General features: G+C 43.8%; 1 protein-coding gene across 2 annotated transcripts in view; it reads right to left on the reverse strand.

The window, feature by feature from the left end:
* LOC127584293 (phospholipid phosphatase 4-like) overlaps positions 1-24,747 on the reverse strand; it is a 40,277-nt gene that overhangs the window by 3,890 nt on the left and 11,640 nt on the right. Inside the window, exons 1-7 of one of the 2 annotated variants that reach the window (XM_052040964.1) lie at positions 21,310-21,705; positions 13,113-13,223; positions 12,507-12,616; positions 11,335-11,425; positions 10,427-10,490; positions 7,546-7,670; positions 1,774-1,944 (exon numbers count right to left, since the gene is read on the reverse strand). In XM_052040964.1, the coding sequence (XP_051896924.1) occupies positions 1,774-1,944; positions 7,546-7,670; positions 10,427-10,490; positions 11,335-11,425; positions 12,507-12,566 (511 nt within the window). In that variant the 5' untranslated portion in view covers positions 12,567-12,616; positions 13,113-13,223; positions 21,310-21,705. Of the gene's footprint in view, positions 1-1,773; positions 1,945-7,545; positions 7,671-10,426; positions 10,491-11,334; positions 11,426-12,506; positions 12,617-13,112; positions 13,224-21,309; positions 21,706-24,747 lie in introns of those variants that run through there. The other variant, XM_052040965.1, reaches the window with a different exon arrangement.

Genomic DNA, 24,747 nt, shown 5'->3' on the forward strand with positions numbered 1-24,747 from the left:
GAAGGCCGAGGACAGACAGGTCGGTGTGGGTATGGGGAGGGGAGTTACAATGACTAGCAACTGGGAGCTCCACTTGGCCAAGACTAACAGGGCCCAAGTGCTCGACAAAGCAGTTGCCCAGTCAGTGCTTGGTCTCACTGATGTAGAGGAGGCCACATCGAGAGCACCGAATGCAACAGACAAGGTTTGGGTCACCGTTTAGGTTTCAGTAAGGGCTGTGAAGGAAAACAGTGGCAGAAAGATTTCGGAAGATATTGGGGATTAAGCATTTGCAGGAATCACCACTGACAGCAGCAGAGATGGAGCACTGAACAGAGTTCTTGAAAACGGGTAAAGGAGGGGCCATGGAACAACTCAAACAGAGAAGTAAAGAAGTTATGGGTGAAGTGGAGAGAACAAGTTTAAGGATGGGAAGTTTGGGCTGAAACTGTTGACAGCTGTTAAGGTTAGGACAGGGCATCATCTTCTGGGGCCACAAGGAAACAAATTAGTTAACTGGGTTTGAACTGTCGATCACTTGGTCCAATTCCAACTGGATTCAGCAGACGTTTTCTGGAAAACCAAGGCCTTCCCCAATATTCTCAGCTTACAGACAGAAGAGCTGGGAGCTGATAAGGGAACAGGACACAGGCAGTGTTAACTCTCTGTAGCTAGAAATATAACTCTGCCAAAGCTCCAAATCAGTGGGGTCAAATCAGACATGGCAAGAGGGGACATAACTATGAATGCAGTAAATTCTGAATATTGCATTTAATTCTGACGGCCCTGTCGAATTGTTGGTGTTATTTAAACAGAATTCATAGAGAAACAGACAATTTGGCCCAGATTATCACACACTCCTCATCAGCCTCTCCCATCTTGCTTCACCTCAACCTATCTTGGTATTCCTTTCTCTATCATGTGCTTTAACAATTTGGCCAAGTTTTATACAAGGAGAGGGCGGACCCCTTGGACAATGAACACTTTTTGTTGACCTACATTTTACCAAACTCTGCTAGGAATTCTGTTCTAAATGAGTTGTGAGAAGCAGTTGACATGTTGGGAAGCATGGAGTTAAAGAGATTTAGAACAAGTTGTGGAACAAAATGGGATGGTTAGGGAAAGTTGACCATTGCTGTGCTGTAGTGAGACAGCACATGGCTGTCACGTGACAGTAATGACACTGACCCCCACTGACCAGAGGACAGCATTGCTCCTCTGATCGGAAGTGATACTACGGTCAATCAAGGTGCGGCTCCACCCATCCCTCAGGTGTGAGAGTACCTTTTGTCTCTAAACTTGCCTGACCATTGGCTCATTTAAATCACAACAGTGAGGCTCCGCCCAGCCTCCTAGCACCATAAAAAGGGCTGCAATCCCCTAGCCCTTTCTTTATGGACGACCCCAGGAGTAGTGAGACAATGCTGCAGAGATCATTGGTAAGAATGCATCACCATGTGGTTTGGGAGTGTTTCACTCAGATTCCAGGCAGTCTTAGAGCCAATGCTAGTGTGGGTCAAGCATTGAAGTATTATATCCTGAAGTTGTACATTGTTATTATGCTTGTGTGTATGAGTGTATCTTATCCTAATTGCGATACGCCCCCCCACCCCCCCCCCCCAGCATGTTCGCGGTCTCCTGCGTGTATGTGAGTGTGTGTCTGTTTCCATCCATTCTGTCCCTGCGTTTGCCTTTGTGATTAAACTAGTTTTGATATCCAAAGCTCATGTCCAGAGTCCTTGATCCTTAAGACCAAAAAGAACCATTTCACACAACATGTGCCCATCTTCTCACCTTGCCAGTGGTGTTTGTAGTCGCAGGCACGTGATAGAGCGATAACGGCTGCAACGTAGAGTGGCATTAGCATCACACACAGCCTCCATCCTTTTCCTCGTCCCCCTGATGCAAAGCAGCGGAGCTTCCCTCCCAAGTAGAAGGCAGTGAAACCAAGGCCAGCAAAAGCAACTGCAAGTGAAAGAAAAAGATTTAGAAGCAATTCTGCTCCACGTCACCAGCACAGAATGTAACATTCACAGGAGTATACTCGGGATTTAATAATGGGTCAAAGCCAACAACACAGGACCCCGAAGATTTCAGAAAGGAAATCTAAGGATAGGGCAATAACAAGAAGGGTTAAGGCATTGTACCTTGTGATCAGGAAGTCACAGCAGTCAGAAATATTCAGATTATGATCCCATTAATAGAGTCTTATTCAAAGCGCGGCTTTCTCCTTGCATTTAAATTTTCAGACAAGACCGTTACATCTCTCAGCAACTTAAATATTTAAATAGATTGAAATTCAAAAAATATTTCTTCTCTTAAAGGACATCATTGTCCATTTGTCCACAGTCTACTGACCATACCGAGGAGCAGGTGTATAGCAACTGCTGCAGATCTCAAATAACAAAGGAAATCCATAGAGTTCAACTATTAAATGATAGTTCATTTCCTAAGATTGCACCCACTGATTGCCCGCATAAAACCCTAACTCCTGACAATATGGAGGGCAAATGAGTGAATAAAAGGTGCCAACTTCAAGGAAGTGAATATTGAGAGTGGAGTGAAGTAGCTGGGCTTTTGAAAAACCATCTCCCCATCAATACTGAAACTGACAGAATTAGCCGGGTATTATGAAGGCACGGCGTTCCCTGGACACAAGGCAGCCTCAAGGGGGCAGCAGAGGCTACAGAGAATAATTACAGCACCAACTTCTTTCGTTCCTTAAATCTGGGAACAGACCCTGATCAAGAAACAATCAAGAGACACTTCCATTCTTATAGGAACTTCCTGCTTGTGGACAGAGAGAAAGAGAAGTAGTCTTTTAACCCTTAATCCTGTCCTGCTACTCAAAAGAGATTATGGATGATTTAGAGTAACAGTTATTCAGCACAGAAAGAACACACCACTTTCATGCCGACCATTTTGCCCATCTACTAATCCTATTTACCTGCATTTATTTCAATGCACGGGGTTTAACAGGTAAGGTGGACAAACTCAGTGTGGATTGGCTCAAGGACTGGGATGTTACAGTCATAACAGAATCATGGCTGAGAGAAGCGCAGGACTGGCAGCTCAATATTCCAGGATACAGCTGCTACAGGCATGACAGAGGTACAGGTAAGCGAGGAGGGGGTGTTGCCTTTTTGATAAGGGAGGACATAACAGCAGTAACATAGAGATGACATTCTTGGGGGATCATCCAGTGAGGCCATATGGGTAGAACTTAGAAACAAGGGAAGGGTCACTCTAGTGAGGCTGTATTCAATAGTCAACAGGAACTTGAGGAGCAGATGTGTAGAGAAATTGCTCATAGTTGTAAGAATAATAGGGTTGTATTAGTGGGAGATTTTAAGTTCCCCAGTACTGACTGGACTACCCAGAGTGTTAAGGGCCTGGATGGGGTGCAATTTGTGAAATGTGTCCAGGAAAGTTTCCTGAGTCAATAATATAGAGGACCCTACTTGGGAGGGTGCAATACTGGACCTTCTCTTAGGGAATGAGGTAGAGCAGGTAACTGAAGTGGCAGTCAGGAAGCACTTTGGCTCTAGTGAGCATTCTTCTATTAGTTTTAAGATAGTGATGGGACAGATCCACAGGTTAGGGTACTAAAATGAAGCTGGGCTAATTTTGGGGGAATTAGGCAGGATCTAACTGAAGTCAATTGGATGAGCTTGTTTGAAGGGAAAGGAACGAATGGCAAGTGGGAGGCTTTCAAGAGTGTGATATCAAGAGTCCAGGAGCAGCATGTTCCTGTTAGGGTGAAGGGTAAACCTGGCAAGTTTAGGGAACCTTGGCTGATGAGAGATACTGAGGCTCTGGTCAAGAAAAAGGAGGAAGCATACACTGGATTTAGGAGGTCGGGGACGAGTGAATCCCTTGATGACTATAAAAATAAGATACTCTTAGAGGGAAATCAGGAGATCAAACAGAGTATAAGAACGATCTGGCAGGTAAGGTTAGGGAAAATCCCACAAGGTTCTATAGGTATATTAAGAGTAAAAGGGTGGCCTGGGAGAGAGTAGGTCTGCCCATGTCTTGAACCACAGGAGATGGGTGGGATTTTCAAACGAATATTTCTCCTCATTGTTTACTAAGGAGAAAACCATGGTGCTCAAGAGAGAAGAGAAACTAGTGCAGATGTTTTGGAGAACATTCATCTTACCAGGGAGAAGGTATTTGCAGCCTTACAGTGCATTAAGGTGGATAAATCTCCGGGATCTGACCAAGTGCATCCTAGGGCTTTGTAGGAGGCTCGAAGAGAAATTGCAGAAGCCCATACAGAGATTTTTGCTTCATCATCACCAAATGGTGAAGTTCCTGAAGACTGGAGGGTGGCTAATGCTGTTCCATTGTTTAAGAAAGGTAGCAAGGACAATCCAGAACCTTAGGCCAGTCAGCGTGATGTCAGTAGTGGGGAAGTTACTGGAGGGAATTCTGAGGGACAGGATCTACCAGTATTTGGACAGACAAGAGTCTGATTAGGAGGAGTCAGCATGGCTTTGTGTGTGGAAAGTCGTGCTTGACGAACCTTTCAGAGTTTTTTTGAAGAGGTAACCAAAAAGGTAGATGAGGATAGGGCAGTGAATGTTGCCTATATGGATTTTAACAAGGCATTTGACAGGCCCCATACAGTAGCTGGTAAGGTTAGGTCCTGTGGAATCTAGGGAGAGCTAGTTAGGTGGATTCAAAATTGGCTTGAGGGTAGGAAGTAGAGGGTGGTCGTTGAAGGTTGTTTCTGAGAATGGAGGCTGATGACTAGTGGTGTGCCGCGGGGTCAGTGTTGGGACCCTTGTTATTCGTTATTTATATAAATGATTTGGATGCAAATACACAAGGCTTGATCAGTAAGTTTGTGGATGACACGAAATTAGGAGGTGTTGTTGATAGTGAATAAGGTTATCATAGATTACAGGGGGGTCTTGATCAGTTAGGGAAGTGGGTTGAGGAGTGGCAAATGCTTTTTAATACAGATAAATGTAAGGCGATGCATTTTGGAAAGTCATACCAGCGTAGGACTTATACTATGAATGGTTAGGGACTAGGGAGTGTAATGGAACAGAGAGACCTAGGAGTACAAGCGTATAGTTCGTTGAAGGCAGCGTCATAGGTAGACAGGGTGGTGAAAGAGGTGTATAGCATGCTGGCCTTCATCAGTCAGAGTACTGAGTATAGGAGTTGGGACATTATGTTGCAGTTGTACAAGTCACTGGTGAGGCCGCACTTGGAGTACTATGTACAGTTTTGGTCACTCTGTTATAGGAAAGACATGGTTAAACTAGAAAGAGTGCAGAAAAGATGATATTCCCAGGACTGGAGGGCCTGGGTTACAGGGAGAGGTTGGCCAGGCTAGGTCTTTATTCCTTGGAGCAGAGGAGAATGAGGGGTGATCTTATGGAGGTTTATAAAATCATGAGGGGCATAGATAAGGTGGATGGTAGCAGTCTTTTCTCCAGGGTAGGGGAGTCCAAAACTAGGAGGCATAGATTTAGGGTGAGGGGAGAAAGATTTAAAAGGGACTTGAAGGGCAACTTTTTCACGCAGAGGGTGGTGAGTGTATGGAACAAGGTGCCAGAGGAAGTAGTTGAGGCAGGTGCATTAATATCATTTAAGCAGCACTTGGACAGGTACATGCAGGAACATGGCTTAGACGGATATGGGCCAAATGCAGGAAATTGGGACTAGATGGGTGGGCACCATGGTCGGCATGGACTTATTGGGCCGAAGGGCCTGTAACCGTACTGTTTTGCTCTATGACTGTGACCTGCATTGGGACTGTATCCTTCGATGCCTTGCCTATTTAAGTGTCTGTTTAAATGCCTCTTAAACGTGGTAATTGTATCCAATTCCACCACCTCCCTCGGCAACGTGTTCCAGTAACACCTGCTCTGGGGGAGAAAAACTTTCCCCACTGTTCCCCTTTAAAACTTCTTCCTCTCACCTTAGAACTATGCTCTCTTGTCCTTGATGCCCTTGCCACGAGAAAGTGATTTTGGCTATCTATGTCTTTTATTACTTATCACATGACCAGTCAGCCTCCTTTGCTGCAGGGAAAACAAGACCAGCCTATTCAATCTCTCCCCATATCCAAAATCCTCAAATCCAGGCAACATCCTGATGAATCCCCACTACACTCGCTCCCGTGCAACCACGTCCTTCATAGTGTGGTGATCAGAACTGCAGACAATACTCTAAGAGTGGCCTAACCAGTGTTTTGTAAAGTCCCAACATTTACATTCCATGCCTACACCTATGAAGTCAAGCATGCCATACGCCTTCTCCACCACTCGATCCACTTGTGTTGCCACTTCCAGGGAACTATGGACTTGGACCCCATGCCTCTGTACATCAACATTCTCTAGTGTCCTACCATTTATTGTACATGTTCTACTACTATTTGGCTTCCCAAAATGCATCACCTTGCACTTATCGGGATTAAATTCCATCTGCCAATGCTCTGCCCAACTCTCCATCTGATCTATATCCAGCTGTAGAATTAGGCAACCTTCCTCACTATCCACACCACCACCAATTTTCATGTCATCTACAAACTTACAAATCATACTTCCTACATTCATATCCAAGTCATTAATATACATCACAAACAGCAAAGGTCCCAGCACCGATCGCTGGGTACACCACTAGTCAGAGGCTTCCAAACAACGAAACATCCTTCCACCACTACCCTCTGCCTCTTATCACCAAACCAGTTTTGGATCCAATTAACCAGCTTGCCTTTGATCCCATGCGCCTTAACTTTCTGGACCAGCCTACCATGCGGGACCTTGTCAAGTGCCTTACTAAAGTCCATATAGATAACATCCACTACCCTGCCTTCAATCTCCTTTGTTACCACCTCAAAAAAAAACTCAATCAAATTAGTAAGACAGGATATCCCCCAACATAAAGCCATGCTGACTTTCCTTAATAAGTTCCAGCCTTTCCAAATGTACACAAATCCTGTCCCTTAGAATTTTCTCCAATAATTTCCCTACCATTGATGTGAGGCTCAGCAGCCTGTAGTTACCTTGGTACCCCTGTTGCCCTTAAATAAAGGAACAACATTAGCGATCCTCCAGTCTCCGGTACCTTGCCTGTGGCTAATGAAGATGCAAAAATCTCCATCAGGGCCTCAGCAATCATCTTGCTAGTTTCCCATAGCATTCTGGGGTAGATCTCATCCAGTCCTGGCAGATCTTTCCACCCTTATGCATCCCAAGGCATCTAACACCTCCACCTTCTTAATACTGACATGCTCCAGATCAACATATCCCTCCCTGAACTTTCTATTCTCCATACCCCTCTCTTCAGTGAACTGAGCAACAGTTTATTTCCTGATGTTCCAGTGGTCGAAAGGTGATATCCAGCACAATCTGCATCATGGGATGGAGGAAGATTAAGCACAGTTGCAGCAAGAACAGAACGTTATGTAAAATATTTAAGTCATGTCAAAAACTGACTAATGGTCATTCTTGAACTTGCCTACATGATGTTAAACATTGAAGAATGGCAAGTCCTATGTAGCCATTTCCATAAGTGAATATGATTAGTACATGGTGATGTACTTACAAGAAGAATGGCCACTGGGGAAACTCTTCCTTCCCTCCAGTATTGCAGCAGGATCACCTGTGCACTGCATGTCCTCCGTCACCACTCCATCCGGAAAACAACGATAGAAGTAGTCTGGCCGAGGCCTGCAAACAGTGAGGACCAGTCAACATCACCCGGTGCACCACTCCTACCACAGTACAATAGAGTTTAGACCTTAAAGGCTCCTACGGATTCAGAATGCCAGGAGGTAGTAAAAGGCACAAAATAAATCAAGCAGAAAATTCAGAAGCAGCTTCCTTATCCACAGGCCAATGAGAATGTAAATTTGCTACCATAAGGTGTGGTTGAGGTCAACAGCATTGATATCATCTTCCCCACTGCTGTCAGACTTCTGAACCAATCAAGGGCCCAGGATGGAGAATGGAATAAAGGGCAGGAGATGGGGAGGGGAACCAGTGGGAGGAGTGTGTGGGTGATGGGCAGGCAGAGAGGGTGAAGGGTAAAGAGATATGGTGATGGGGGCCAGTTGGAGCAGGAGGAGGGAGAAAAGGACAAAGGGACAGAGATGAAGGGAGGATGGTGGGGAGGGGAACCAGTGGGAGGTCTGAACCAATCACCCCTTTCACATCCCCTTCCCAGTGGTGCTGCCATGTTCTCGGACTCTTAATTCTACTTCTCTCAGTTATTCTGTTATTGTCACTTTAGAATTTCTTTTTACTCTATTTCAGATTGCACTACTATACTTATTATTACCATGTATACTGTTTACACTGAGCTTCATGCAAGCAAGGAACTTCACTGCACGCTGGTGTACACGACAATAATCTGAATCTGATATATTTAACGTGCAGAGGGTGGGGGAGACAGTTCATAATCACATGAGGGATGAGGGAACATGTTGGTAGGGATGAGGGGCATCTCCTTTAGATGGTAAACTACAGCAGTGATCTGAACAGATGTAGTTTCCATCCATGCTTCCTTCTTCATAAGTATACAAGGCTGTGCCACAACAGGGGGATCTGCTGTCTGTTCAGCAAGGCCAGGTGAAAAATGACTGTTTTTGCTCCAACACTCATGCTGCCACTTTCAGAATGTGAAACTTCAGAATCATCAAGGGAGAGAGGTTTGAGGGAATCGTTAGGGATCCAGCAAAGGGCTAGAGAGAGGCATATCCGGGAGCCCAAACATACCCTTCAAAAACCATTGTCACACAAGTGTGAATTTAGTTTGATTAGAAGAGGCACAAAGATGTTGGAGGACAAAAGCCCTGTAGACATCTGCATGCACTTCCAAAACAATATTTGATTGTCTACCACAAGGTTAACTGCAAGTTGAAAGCCTCTAGTATCTGTGATTTTGTTAAAAATAAAATTAGGATTATGAACTGATTGGAAGGAAGGAGGCAGAAAGTAATGACGTACAGGTTTGGATCAACGTGGCAACCAATGGTGTCCTTCAAAAATTGATTTTGTGACTTTATGTCATTTTGAATTTCCATTAAGTGATTTGGATGATCAATTTGGTTGGGGATGGGGTTGGTGGTGGTTAAGGGGAAGGTGCAATCCTAATGCTTGCAGATGATACAAGGCATCTTACGAGTGCCAATGCAGTTGGCAATGCTCAGTTCCTACAGCTGGACCTTGATATATTTGGGAATTGGCTCACTGCAGGCAAATGGTAGTTAATAGAAAAATAATGTACATGGGCAGGAAAAGTGTCCAACACATGCAGTACATAGGTGGAAAAGGAAAGCAAGTCCCCCCTTCAAGATTCATAACCACTGTGGCAAAGATTTGGCTACAGCAATTATGCAATGGAAAACATTTACTGAACAATCACCTGCATGGCAAGGCAACCTATTTTGAACAGGAGCATGGACAGACCTACTGTCTGTCATTTTGGTCTTATTTACATGGGCAAGAGATTTTGTAAAGGGTGCAGACTAGGAAGAAATAACCAAGACCCAATCTGAAGCATCGTAGGTATTAAAAGGAAGTTAAAAAGGACAGGGTCTTGAAAGCTGAGGGGACAGACTTCCAGATGATTTGATCAAAATTTCTAAGATGATGATGGCAAAATGTATTTCAGTTGATTGTGTTTTTCTAACTAAATAGATTATGGAGGACCAGCGTCACAGGTTTGTGTAGACCTGATCAAGCTTATATATTAGACGGTGCTGTTTTTCCAAGAGAATGATGGACATCAAATAATAGCCAATTACAAAAGATACTAACTAATATAACACCCTAGAAGGTCGATACACAAGCCTCAAAGGCATCATTGGAGGACAGGAACAGTTCAATCTTTTCACAAGGCCCGAGGCAAATAATTAAATATTGTTCTGGGACTCATTTATCACTGAGTAAAATCATGGCCAGCTACAGCACCTCTCAATGGAGACCACAGTAATAAAATGATTTGCCGTAGTTTCATTCTAGCTTTTAGCAGGACATTGAGGTCTGCCACTGTCCATTCTGGAAGTTCTAAGATGGCAAAGTGGATTCAAAGATGTCAAAGCACGAGGACAGACCTTTTGCCTCGGTGCCAGCCCTTCCGTCAGACTTAAGCACTACTCTCCACTGAGGTCTTCAAGTCCACCATTGGCAGATGAATTAATCCAGTCATAGCATCTTCTGCCATGCCGCCTATACTGCTAGCTACCCCTGCAGCAGAGGGCTCCTCCAGGAGTCTGACTAGACAGCAGACTTCCTAGAATTGCCTAGTTCTCTGGTAGAACAGCCACATTGAAATTAAGGGGAAGAAAGTACCAACAGAACAGTAAGTAGTAGACCTTTTTATTTGATAATGCATTTGACAATTTTTAATCATTAAGAGTTCAGTTTTCCTTAAACTTAATAACAAAAATATTTTAAGTTTCCAGATGTTGAGCAAAACTTACCTTCCAATCACCAGTTTAAAAGTGTTTGTGATCACTCCATTCAAAACCAGGCCCAGAGATGCCGCTGCAAGTGAAAAACAGTGATTACTTTTGACTTGTACTATTACAACAAAATAAAATCTTTGCACAGAATTGCTTACAAGGTATCATGACAGATTCGAAGGAGCTCACTACATTTTTCCACCCTTGTACAAGGGCACAGAGAAGGCAATATTTTCCATTACAACCACAAAGCTGCCCTGACTCTTACCAACATCTTGACCCAACTGGTCCTAATTGAAGGCCAATCGTCTCCATAACACAGCAAGCAAGATGACCAGTGTCAAAATTCTATACGCAATTTCCCTCCAGTCAATCTGAATTGAAATATTTCAAGATCCAGAGCAAATCTATTGTACTCGGTTCTCCAAGTGTTGGTTTTGTAATTTAGCAGATCAATAAAATCATTCAAAGCACTCAAGCTGTCTGTGCCACTTGAACATTACAAATTCACTGACAAGCCATGTTAGTCCCTGACCTGGGAACACACTGGCCAACTGTAGTGCTGTTGCAAAAAGCCTGGCCAACATCAGGCACAAGAAGGTCTTGTAACTGGAAGTGTAGGGCCAGGTCACATTACCCGAGCTTAGGTACTGATGGAGCCTCAAACTGGCAGAGAGACATTTTTCAAATGTTAGGAAACAGGAACCAGCCATCCACACACTTGTTTTTATGCATAACTGCCTGACTCATCCTCCCTAAATAACCATCGTGACAATACTTCAAACGATGACCTGGGAAGCAGGTTTGGATGCTCTGACATGATTAACAGACTGTTTGAGATGCAGCTCATCAGAAAGTTTTCAATAAAAATATTCATTGACCTAACATTGAGAGCAAGCAAGACCGAAGCAAATGGTATCCCTCACCTAAAAAGCCTTCCTTCACGTCCCCACTTTCAGTTCTATTCAGCACCTTCATCAGAAGTATTGCCATCAATGGTGTCAGGAAAGAAATGGCCTGTGGAAGGACAAGAGGTACATGTTGTCAGCCATTTTATAAAATGGACAAACAGGAAGTGAAAACTGCAGATGAAAAAGACTTTAACGTGACCAATAGGCAAAGGCCGATATAACTTGCAATTCTGCAGCATTAGGCCTCCACTGCAGTTTCTTGGCCTTGGTCATTAGTACTGAGTGCCACCCCTTTCACACATGCAATAAGTCTCACTGCTCCAGATACCCACCCAGTTGGGAGAGGGAAACATACAGAGCAATGGGTGCAGGCAAGCGGCTAGTGAGTACTTGACAGCAGGGAAAATGGTGGGTATGATTAATTGCCTGCAGAAGTTCCAGGGAGTCCGCCTGCTCTGCTGGTGAGGGGCAGGTGGCAGGCCAGTGCGACATGGTCCCTGGCACAGACTGGGTCAAGAGCTTGGGCTGCGCCCGCCACCCTTCCGCCAGTTCAGGTGTGGGAGGGAACAGCTCTGAGCCACAATCTGAGCCACCAGTGCCAACTGCCAGCACATTCACCTCACCCACACCACCCCCCCCCACAATTCTTTGCTGAAGAATGATGGTTGACAGCTGGGACAAAGACAGCAGTCACATGTCAACATCATTAACAGCTGCAAAACGTTCTTAAGTATAAAAATTTTTTTATATATTAAGCTGCATCCATCCCCCAAGAATGAATAACGCTCACTGACTTTCACAGATTACTGCTATTAATAAGAAGTATTACTTTTCCACATTTTTGTCTGCAATCGTTTTTTAAGGTTCATCCTGCAGTTTAGGCAGGGCCATTACCAGTGAGGTTTTTAATGACAGCCGAGATGCTCTGCTGGCCACTTGGTTAATCTACTGCACGAGTAGAATTGTAAAGACCAGGAAGAACAGATTCACCCCAACTGAAAGCCACAGCAGGGTTTGGAAGCACTAGAAGTAGCCTCAATGCCCCTGGACTAAGCTACCAGACTAGCACTGCCCATACTAATCCAGAACAGTTGTTTAGCTGGATGTCCAATAACTGCCCTGTGTCATTAACTAGCAAAGGCTACATTATTAGAACTGCACTAAGAATTCTATAATATTTTACGTACAAACATGTGCCAAGTAGGAACCGTGTCCCTCTCGCTCGAGGGTTTTTTGTAGAACCACATCTCTTCTGGATGGATAACTCGGTGGAATGGAGTTCAATGTCTCAGAAATCCTACCAAACAAAGGAATATATCAAATGAAGACTGAAGAAACTTTCTTCCAATGTTGATGAGATATCATATTTATCCAAGTATATCATTAGCATAAGAGCGGGACAACTTTGAAACACTTATTTCAATTAAATTAAAACCCATGCACTCAAGGTGAAAATGCTGGTGTTGGGGAATCCCACACCCAATGGCAATAATCACTTTCAAGTTAGGTATGGACCAATGCATGCAAGGGAATCTTCCTCTGCATTGCCCCAACAATGACCCTGGCTTTAAGTTCCAAGAGTAAAGTTTAACCCTGATTCATACCACCAAAATTTCTCTTTGCCACTTCCTCCCTTCACCCACCAATACCCAACTCCTCGATATCCCTCAAATATTCAATCAGTCCCTTTTTGGAATGATCTGCTACAAATGATTACAATGGACAACATGCAACAATGCTCAAAGTTAACACCAGGAAAAAGGACTCAAAAAGAGTCGACTTCATTCACTCACAGGAATATCCCAAACAGGAACAATCTTAGTGCAAGTTCACAGATCAGACTCGCTATCCCATTCTTCCGCATGTTGGCCCAAGTTTTATTGGTCCGCTGCTTCAGAGCCAATCTGTTTGAAAGCACAGACACCTGTTAAATGTTCCCTTACAAGAAATTTAGCAGTTTCAGTTATGTAGACCCTTGAGCTGCTTTCATTCCCACTTGTCCCCTCTTAATCTCCATATTATCTCACCTGCCACCTCTGTACCTTTAGTGTCAGGAGCACAAGCAACAATTTCTACTCATTGGCCTGATACATCAAACCCAGGCTTGAATTAATAATTATTTCACGCTATACTTAAGTGATTGGAACTTGTGCTGCACAATTGTGCAACAGTGATTCAGCACATCAAACTTTGGATCTGACAAGTTTGTGACTTCGACATTTACCTGCAAGTGGACAAACCACCATAGTGGAGACGTCCTGTAGTACAGTCAGAGTCATACAGCACAGAAGCAGGTCCTTCACTTGTATTTGGTCCATTGCCTTCCATACCTTGGCAATTCAAGTGCTTGTCTAGGTGCTTCTTAAATGTTGTGGGAGTACCTGCCTCTACCACCTCATGCAGCACATTCCAGATACTGACCATTGACTGTAAGAAAAAATACCCTCTCAAATCCCCTCTAAATACCAATCCTCTTACCTGTACCTATGCCCTCTTGTTTTTGACACACCCTACAAGGGGGAAAAGATTCCTACTATCTACCCCCCTCATATCACCCCTCAGCCACCTCCACTCCAGCGAAAACAAACACTCCCTATTCCCATCTCTCCTTATATTTGTAATGCTCCATCCCAGGCAACATCCTGGTGAATCCCCTCTGGCCCCTCTCCAGCACAATCACATCCTAGCTATTGTGTGGTGACCAGAACTGCACATAATACTCCACGTGTGGCCTAACCACTGTTTTTTATAAAGTTGTAGTATGATGTATCAGCTCTTATATTCAATGCCATAACCGATGAAGGCAACCGTCCATACATCTTCCTCACCACCCTACCTTTCTGTGCTACCACTTTCAGGGATCTATGGGCTTGTATCTCAAGGTCCTTTTGTTCATCAACACTCACTAGGGCCCTACCATTTACTGTGTATGTCCTACCCATACTGTGTATGGTCTGGTACAGCAATTCAAATGCACAGGAACCACAAGCTGCTGCAGAGTAGTGGACTTAGCCCAATATATCACAGGCACATCCCTTCCAACCATTGGTAGTGTCTACATGAGGTGCTTCCTCAAGGCAATATCCATCAGCAAAGATCCCCACCATCCGGGGCCGTGCCATCTTCTTGCAGCTATCATCGGGCAGGAGGTACAGACCGCCTGAAGTCCCACACTACCAGGTTCAAGAAGATACTTCCCTTCACCATTTGGTTCTGAACCAACCGGCACAATCCTAATCACTATAGTTTAGTAATAATATGACCATTTTGATCACTTTGCAGTAAATGGATTGTGTCTAATGTGTTCTTTCTTGTAAACTTTGTGTATAATTTGTTTTATGTTTTCTTGTGAATGCAACTTATCTGATGCTATGTGCCCGTGATGTTGCCGCAAGTAGGTTTTTCATTGCACCTGTGCATACATGGACTTGTGCATAAGACAATAAACTCGACTTTGACCCTCAATTAACCTCCCAAGGTTCATAGATCAGAAGTAGAACACAGAACAGTACCGCACAGTAACAGGCCCTTCGGCCCACAATGTTGTGCCAAACCAATTACAATAGTAATAAAATATCCAACAAATCCCTTCTGCCTGCACAATGTCCATATCCTACCATTTCCCTCATATTCATGTGTCTATCTAAGAGCTTCTAGAATGCGCTGCCTTCACCACCACCCCAAGCAGCGCATTCCAGGCACCCACCACTCTGTGTGAAAAAACTTGCCCCACTCATCTCCTTTGAACTTACCCACTATCACCTTAAATGCATGCCCTTAAATATTTTCTTGGAAACAGAAGACACAAGATATTCTTGCAGTTTGACCCCACCACTCTGAAGGTAAAGTAACTGCATAAGATCAGTCACCTAACCTCAGTCACAAATGTCATATTATTTATTTTGGCCGTGCAAGGTATGACAGTTAAAAAAATCAGGATAAATTGTAGGTTTCCTGCAGATCTGTAAATAATTGGACAACTTTTGCAAAGAGCCAGCACAGGCATGATGGGCCAAATGGACTTACAGTGCTGTAAGATTCGACAATGCCAGAACGTGGCGTAGAGTCTCCATGCCTTAAATTAAAACACTGAAGCTTTTGCTTTCTGTAGGTCAGCTGTATGTTATTCAATACACTGAATACAATATCCAAGCCCTGGTAGGAAGGACCACAGGGACATCATATGACATTGAAGGCAATTAAAACACATCTGATTGAAACTTCTTCCATTAAGAATCTTGTACAGAAATTCATTTTTAGCTTCTCCCAGAATGGCTTCAGGTCAGGCTGAAGGTTTACACTGTGACACACAGGACACTGCAGTTGTGTGGCAGAGGCTGGACAGGCCAGTGATTTTGTCCTGTGTGCCACTGTCCTCCAACAGTAACAAGTTCTTGAATTCAGTACCAAACATTTGAGTGTGAAGTTGGTGCAACAACCAGCCTCACAGACAGATGTCAAACCAACTACAGTATTTACAAATTAAATTGACGCCTTTTCCTATCTTGTGAACTCAGATAATTTAGCACCAATTTGGTCTTCTTGTAATCTCACCAGTGGCCAAAACTCCCAAAAAAATCAAAAATATTAGTGCAAAACACAGCTTAATTACATTTTCCACTCAGCATTCCAACAATCAAATTACTAATTTAAGTACGTCAGCACAGTGGTACAATTACAGGGCTAGTATCCATCAACATGGACCAATGATCTAAAGATACAATGAACACCCATCGCCATTGTGGGAGAGTTGAATACATCTGGAATCAGTATTATCCAGTCACGATGGAAAACCTATCTGGCTCGCTAACGTGCTCAGAAAAGGAACACAAGCACATAAGAAATAGAAGCAGAAGTATGTCAAATTCTCTTGTGTCACCATTCAATAAAATAATTGCTGGTCTATCACCACAGAGCGACTTTCCTGCACTAACCACATACCCCTGGTGAGCGGCAGCAGCACAGCTAGTAGAACTGCTGCCTCACAGCTCCAGTGACCCGGGCTCAATCTGATCTGTGATGTTGTCTGCGTGGAGTTTGCACGTTCTCCGTGACAGTGTCAACTGTAAATTGCTCCTAGGATATGGGCACGTGGTAGAATCTGGGGAGGAAGCTGATGGGAATGCAGAGAGAACAGGCTATGAGAAAAAAAAAGTGCGGGAAATAGTACTACTGAGTGCTTGCATAGACCCAATGGGCTGAATGGTCTCTTTCTACATTGTAGGAAATATGGAAAATTCCCTTAATATCTAAAAATCTATCATTCTCTGTATTGAATACATTCAATGACTCCACAGCCCTTTGCATAGAGAATCCTGAAGATTCCCTACCCTCTGGGTGAAGGAATGTGCTCTCCATCTCCAATGGCAAACTCCTTGTTTTAAGACCACAACCCCTAGTGTTCTGGACAACCCAGCCAGGAGAAACATCACCCCCAAATCTACTCTGCTCTGCTTCCTCCCCCACCACCCCCCCCACCCCAGCGCAGACTGTTTAATCTTGCTTCATTTGATGTAACCCCCCCTCCCCACCCCCCCAATCCCAGGAATCAATTTGATGAACCTTGATACACTTGCTCCACAGCAAGTATATCCTTCCTTAGGTAAGAAGACCAGATCTGTGCACAATATTGCAGGATCAGTCTCAGCAAGGCATTATACAATCACAGAATGGAGTCTTAACTTTTATACTCAAATCCCGTTCCAACAGAGTACAACTCCATCCTTGCCTTCCTAATTGCTTGCTGTATCTACACATTAGTGCTCCGTGTGAAAGGACACTTGGGTCTCCCTGAACATCAACACCTTTCAATTGCTCATTTAAAATAAAACTCTGCCTTTCCATTATTTCCTCCTCAAAATGGAGAACCTCACATTTTTCCAAAGTAATATGCCATCTGTCATGTCCTGGATCATTCAATTGACCTGTCTATATTCCCCTGAAGCCTCTGCACCCTCCTCACAGCCCATGTTGCCACCCAGCGTGTATCATCAGAAACCTTGGAGACCTTACACTCGGTCCCTTCATCCAAATCATTGATGTAGATAATGAACAGCTGGAGTGCCAGCACCAATCCCTACAGCACTCAATGAGGCACAGCCTCCCAACTCATAAGTGACCCTTCTATTTCTACTCTCCTCTTTGCCACCCTTTCCTTGTCTGGATATGTGTCTCATGACTCACAACTTGTTTGAATCTTTAATTGCCTTGTGAAATGACTTTGCAAGCCACCCAGTTAGGTCAGTACCATTTCAGATGGTCAATAAAAAAGTGGCCCTAAACAGTGATGCTCAAATTCCTTAAATAAGTCTCAGACAAAAGCCACATCAAAAGTCCTGGTTTGCACGATAGCGCATAAGAACTTTGGCTGCTGCTGAACATGTTTATATACTTAGTGCAATACACTGAGTTCTGTATTTTCTTTGTCCAATTCAGTTTTGCACTAACCTTGCACTAATTTTGTATCCTGTATATACCATTTTTTGCACTATTTGTGCTTGCACAATTTTTCTGTCTGCGTTTATTGTATTTCTCTGTTCTATGTACGTCCTCTGTTGTGAGAGTCTGGGGGAAATGACATTTTGTTCCTCCGTGTGTTTTACAGCATATGGGTGAATGACAATAAAGTATAACTTGAACTTAAAAGATGGACGCAGGCTGGCCCATTCAGCCACTTCAGTCTTGATCAGTTATCCCAGCTCCATCTTTGTGCAAATCTTTTAATACCCACATCTAAAAACTCATCAGTCTTCAAAGCTCCAATTTCCCAACTTCCCATATCCATAGTAATTTATAGAAACAAAATTCATTTCTTTTTGTCACTAACTATAGTCGTTTGGACTCGGTACTTTGCACCATTCCACTGTTTTTGAGCTCACTCTATTTATTACCATGTATACTGTTTACTCTGTGAGCTTCACACAAGCAAGAAATTTGATTGCGCCCTGGTGTATTATCTCAATAAACTAATCTGAATCATTATCCTTTGTGTGGAAAAAGTGTATTCCATTGTCTAATTAAAGGCTTTAGCTGCAATTTCAAAATCAGGTTGTTTTACTGTGGACTCTCCCACTGGAGTAAAGAATTTTCCTCAGTAACCCTAAGAATTCCTTTATTGATCTTAAGCCCCCCCCAATCAGATGAGCCTGCTGTCTTCCACAATCAATGGGATACATGCTAGTCTTATCAAGAGTTTAACCTGCCAGAGTTATCTCACTTACTCTTGGAGTTTAACCATTCAATCCCAGGCAGAAAGAAAAAGTTTCATGAAAATGGAACCAATCGTTAACAAAATAGAAGACCAAACTTTCACCATTGCACAACTTCCAATACCATGCCTCTTCCAATGGAGCATGCTTCCAATTTTGCTATCAGTCACTGACCAACTTGGGTCACTTGCTCTATAATACAGATTCAAATGTCACAATAAACAACAGCCAAAATCTGATCCACCTAACTTTTGACATTCACAGTATCACACAGCATGGAAGGAAGTCACTGTGAATTGTCACTGTGAACAAAATTGCCAAACAAAATCTGAAACAGATCTATATAAAACCATAGCAGGCAAACCAAAGGCTTTGTCAGTTTGTGCCCTAAAACATGAAGGGTTTAAGGAGGGGATTCAGAACCTGAACAGCTTAAGACATGGTTACCTCTGGTGTTGATTAATTTTGACAGGAGCAGGGTGATGGGAAAATGGAATTTGTGCAAGCAAGGTTTGAATGACCAAGTTTTCACAGATTAGAACTAGGAAGGAGAGCTAGGGGTGTGTTGGGATAGTCACAGAAGTGACAGGAAGGATGCAACTCTATAGAAGGTATAGTATGGCAGAGTTGCACAATGTTACAAATGTGGAAATAGGCAGCAATGATGCAGAAATGTCCCCAAAGCTCATCTTGGAATCAATTGAAGGAAATAACTGTGATCTTTATAATGTTTAGTTGCAGAAGGATTCTGTTTATCTATTGCTGAATCTCAGGTAATTTAGAAATGATGGAGCAGCCAAGAGCTGAGGTACCATAAAAGTGGAAAATGACATATTTGATGATTACAAGAACAAAATGAAAAATATCTCATTATGATTTGCAATGCAATTCTCTAAAACTTCACATAATTTTAATTCAAATCCTTTGTCAATTACTAAGATTACACTTTGATAATAAAGAGCTACCTTGTACAGAGCAATAAAGATCACAGAGAATGTGAAGAGGGGATAGGACAACATTCTACATACAGAAAATGACAGGATGAACCAGAACAAGTGGTGGAAGCAGACATGCATCTGTCAAGGGTACATCCAACCAGTGTCTGGCACAGAGAAAGACAAAGGGCTACGGGTGAGAGTGCATGCAACAGGACCACATCACATCAGACGAAACAAGAACAGGAGCAGCCAATCAGCAACTCAAGCACACTCCCTCATTTGATAAGATCACTTCTGATATGATCTTGGCCTCAACACCACGTTCCTGCTCTTTCCCTATACCCTTTGACTCCCTTGTGGTTTAACTGTCTGATAACCTCCATCTTCAATGATTCTGTCTCCACAGCCCTCTGGGATTATGAATCCCAAAGGTTCACAACCTTTATCTTGAAAGGGCAAACACTTGTTTTGAAACTATGCTGCCATTTTCTAAATAACCGCTCTGGGGGAACATCCCCTCAGAATCTTGTGTTTTATACAAGATCTCTTCTAAACTTGGGCCAACTTACTCCAACTTTCTTCATACATCAACCCCTTCGTTCCAGGAATCAATCAAATGAACCTTCTCAGCAAATATATCATTCCTTTACTATGAAGGCTAACATTCTACACAGCACTCAAGTACAGTCTCACCAGCATACATCACTTTCCCAAATGTTATACTCCATACTCCCTGCGATAAAGGTCAACATTCCCAATTACTTGGTGTACCTGCATGCTAACTTTTTGGGCCTCTTGCACTAGGACCCTGAGATCCCTTCGTACCACAACATATTTTATAGTCTCACTCCATTTAAAAAACAACTTGCATTTTCATTATTCCAAACTAGATATCCTCACATTATATTCCAACAACTCCTTGCCTGTTCACATATCCCTTTTTGCAGGCTCTATGCGTCACCCTCACAACTTGCTAGCCCACCCATTTTTATATCATCAGTAAATCTGGCTGCAGTATATGCCATCACTTTATGCAAGTCATTAATATTGACTACTAGTTACTGATCGCCAATCCAGAAGTGACCCTGTGTGAACCACCCTGTTTGTTGTTAAGGTTAGGTTGGCTGGTTCGCTCTTAGACTGGCGCAGCAAGCAGCTGGCCACAGCACAACGTGCCTTCTTTTCTGTAAACAATGATTCAGATTAGTTTATTGTCATATACACCAGAGTGTAATGAAATCCCTTGCCCGTGGGAGGCTCTCAAAATGCACCGAGTGGTGGGTGCCTGGAATGCACTGCCAGGGGTGGTAATGGAGGCAAATACGATAGAGGCGTGAGGTTCTTAGATAGGCACATGAATGTGCAGAGAATGGAGGGATATGGACATTGTCTAGGCAGAAGGGATTCATTTAGTTAAGCATTTAATTAGTTGGGCACAAGATCGTGGCCCTGTTCCTGTGCTGTTCTATGTTCGAAATACAAGTGCAAAACAACAGAATGGTGCAAAGGTGGTAATGCAATCTGAAGTAATGCAAGAAAGAAATGCTAAGGTGACCATCGGGGATCGCACCGGTCTAAGGTGACCATGGGGGATCGCCACCGGTCAGTGCCGAGAGGGAGGCCCAGTGCCCATTGCCGTCTGTGCCATCTGCAGTGCTGCGCATTACCTGCATCTGCAGGGGACGAGGAAGAATGCTGGAGGGTAACTGGCTGCATGTGAGGGGAGGAGATGCCCTGATGACACCAGGCCAGGCCAGGCCAGGCCAGGCCAGGCCAGGCCAGGCCAGGCCAGGCCCAGCCCATCCCATCCTCCCCCCAGCCCCACACCCAGAACGAACACGTACATTTTAACGCAGGCTTCGCATTGCACCGAATGGACCCGTTTTCCTGTGTCCCACCGCCGGACCGCCCGCCTCAGGCTCCGGGCCCTCAGCCGCGCTCACCCCGCCGCCGCTCCATCCACACAGCCCCGGTCACCTGGAAACCACTGACGTGGCAGGCAAGAGGGTGGCGGCGGCGCCATCCGTGGTTGGTCCTCCCCCGACAGCGATCCCTTCAGGTCGGGAGAAGCACGGCACCTTCAGACCTGAGACTGGGTCTTCCAGACTCTGCAGAGTCTCAATTGGTCCTAATCCCCTCCCTCTCCAATGTTAAGGCGGTGCTTAAAGCCTTTTACCAAGCTGCCGGTCACCTACCCTTGGGTCTCCTCCTGTGCCACAGTGTTAAATTGGGATAAATAGGGGCGTTTGATTGCATTGAAGGCAGTATATAAATGCAACTCGATGGAAGCAGCTGAACCCATATTCCTATAGATGTGCATAGGAGACATCAATCAGTCAATTGAAGGCATGAAGGATAATGCTTGTCAAACAGGCAGGGTTATGATTTAAAGGAAATGAATAAATAATTATGTTTATGTGGGGGTCTTTAACATTGCAAAAGGTCCCAATTCACAGCAGCATAATCAGATAAAATCTTACTCTTGTACTCAGAGGTAGAGTGATGAAAATCAGGGATATCAGATAGCTCATCAGGGATTGTGAAAGTTAATAGAGCGGACTGTTTAACAAGTTGTGCAAGTAGGTATTCTAAAATAGAGACTTTCCAAGATTAGGAACCGAGGGAGATGAGGAGGCATTGCGAACATATAAGTGCAGCACAGATTGTTAACTCGGGGATTGAGAAGCTTCTTTTTAGATCTTGGGCTCCAAATAACAAAACAAATCGACTTACAACAAGGCCAGCTCTGTGTAAGTGCTCGAATTGGGACAAGAAGGCATAAACTGTTCATCATTTCAAGCTCTGAAGTTCATTCCTTTTCTGGAACTCTGAAACAATGAGGTAATACTTGAAGTGCAGAATTCCCCTTCTGCTACCAATTGAAACAAAACCTTAAAGATGCTGCAAATGATCCAAATCAGAAAGCCACGTTTTGGTTACTGCCTTTTATACCCTGGGTATGTATGCCTATGACAATGAACTTGAACATGAATATTCCAGCCAGTAACAGAACCCAAAATGCATTACCTCACACTTGTCTGAATTAAATTCCGTCTGCCACTGCTCTGCCCAACTTTCCAGCTGATCTTTGTCCCTCTTTACACTTAGGCAACCATCCCTGCTATCTACAACTCCGCCAATCTTCGTGCTGTCAGCAAACTTCCTTATCAGACCACAGACAATCTCATCCAACTCATTTATTTATATATAGGTCCCAGCACTGAATTGTTCCAAAGAGCATCTCTTGAAAGTGAAGAAAGGCCTAACCCTTCATTATGGTTTACAACTTGTGATCATTTGCTACAACAAAAATTGTCCACTAACGTTTATTGTGCCAAATATTTCAGTGCAAAACCCTCTACTCATTCCATATTAAAACCAATGGAAGGTCAGTGACCTGACACTTTAGTTGTTTTCTCTCTTTCTCCACAAATGTTGTCGGACACAGAGGTTATTTTCATTTTGGAGCTATCTAATTCAGTAATTTCCATTGCTGCTCCCTTGCACTCCATTGGGGATACAGAGCTTAAGGATGTCCTGGGATCATCAAACACAAGTTCTCTCTTCTTATATCATAGGTTAAATGTTGGGGGAAAACTGAAAAAAATGACCTTTCTTTGAGATGATGCTAAAGGGTCATAGAGTCATACAACATGGAGTGGGGCCCTTCAGCCCATCAACTCCGTGCTGACCATCAAACACCCATTTACATCCTTCCTGAAACTATTTTATTCTCCCCACACTCCCACCAACTCCCCCAAAATCTATCACACTCTGAGAGTGATAGAGCACAGAAACAGGCCCACCATGTCCATGCTAACCTAACCATACCAATCCTACTTGTCAGCACTTGGTACATAGTTACTGCAACTTGGCAATTCAAGTGCTCACTCAGATGCTTCTTAAATGTTCTGAGAGTGCCTGCCTCTCAGGCTGTGTGTTTCAGCTTGCAATCACCCTCTGGGTGAAATATACTTCCTCAAATCCCCTCTAAACCCTTTACTCCTCACCTTAACCCTATGCCCTTCGCTTTTAGACACCCCTGTCATAGGGAAAAGTTTCTTGCTATCTTGCCTATTTATGCCTCTCACAATTTTGTACACCTCTATCAGGTTCCCCACTCAGCCTCCTCTGCTCCAAGGAAAACAAACCCAGCCTCTCCAATCTCTCTTTATTCAAGATTCAAGGATGTACGCAAAGCTTCCTTAAAGAAATGCAACATCCACACTGAGCCCTGGGTGAGGAAGTGAAGGGTTAAGAATTGCAACCATACCTATAACTGGTAAACAAAATATATATATATGCGTTTATATTTCTTTAGCAAGGACTAGCAAGCTGCTGACCCACTAGTTAGGTTGGAATGTTAAGTATGTTAACTGCCTTTGTTTCGGGTAACGGATCATTCCGATATGTCAGACGGTGGCGATACTGGGTGTAATTAACATCGAGGTGATGACTTGGTCTGAACAATGAAGGGTGATACCTGCCTTTGAAAGCCTTGATTATAACTCAATTATACTCAGACAAAAGCTGTGATAGCTGTCTCGGGATCTCTATAGCTTGACCGAAACTCGAGGCGCCGTTTGCATGGGATGTGCGTGACAATTCCTGTATAAATGTCTGTCTGCCCTTTGTTCGGGGAGAACTCGGGAAGCGACTCTTAGTGAGTGCTGAAGAGAATCCTCCCAGCGGTGCACTGCCAATAAAGGTATTTGTTCGAATCGACCTCGTGGCACTGTGTTACTTACAGTGGACAGAAGGGGAAAATTGATTTCGGGACGACATCGGAACCTCTGGACTACAACTACTCAAAGTGGAGAAGGAGCATTTGGAACGGTATTGAGAACCTCGCGGCTGTGTTATCCATCCCTACGTACGTGGTGGAAGAGGTTCACCACCTTAAAGACTATTTGGACCAGAGTAGAAGCAAGTCATCCTCAATTCTGAAGGACTGCCCGAGAAGAAGAAGGGAAGGGACAACGAAATCGCTAAGTTACCAACCAGTGTTGCCCGACCGAACATCCCTGCACCGTGTGGGTTTTCATTACTCATTCTGCATCTGCATTGCCTCTCCTCAATTTTCCTGTGATCGCCTTGTGCTGGTTGTCATCACTTAGTTGTGCCTGTGTGTCCTTTCACTTTCTGTTGCATGCTCTTCGTAGCCCAGGATCTAATCAGGTCTAATGCACAAATCAGTTACTGTTTATTGCAGAATGACTAATCACTTGCAAGATCCAGGTAGGTCACAGGGAAAACTTGCTGAGCACAGCTCGGAAAGTTTT

Source organism: Pristis pectinata, chromosome 29, assembly GCF_009764475.1.
Source record: "Pristis pectinata isolate sPriPec2 chromosome 29, sPriPec2.1.pri, whole genome shotgun sequence".
Lineage (NCBI taxonomy): Eukaryota > Metazoa > Chordata > Chondrichthyes > Rhinopristiformes > Pristidae > Pristis > Pristis pectinata.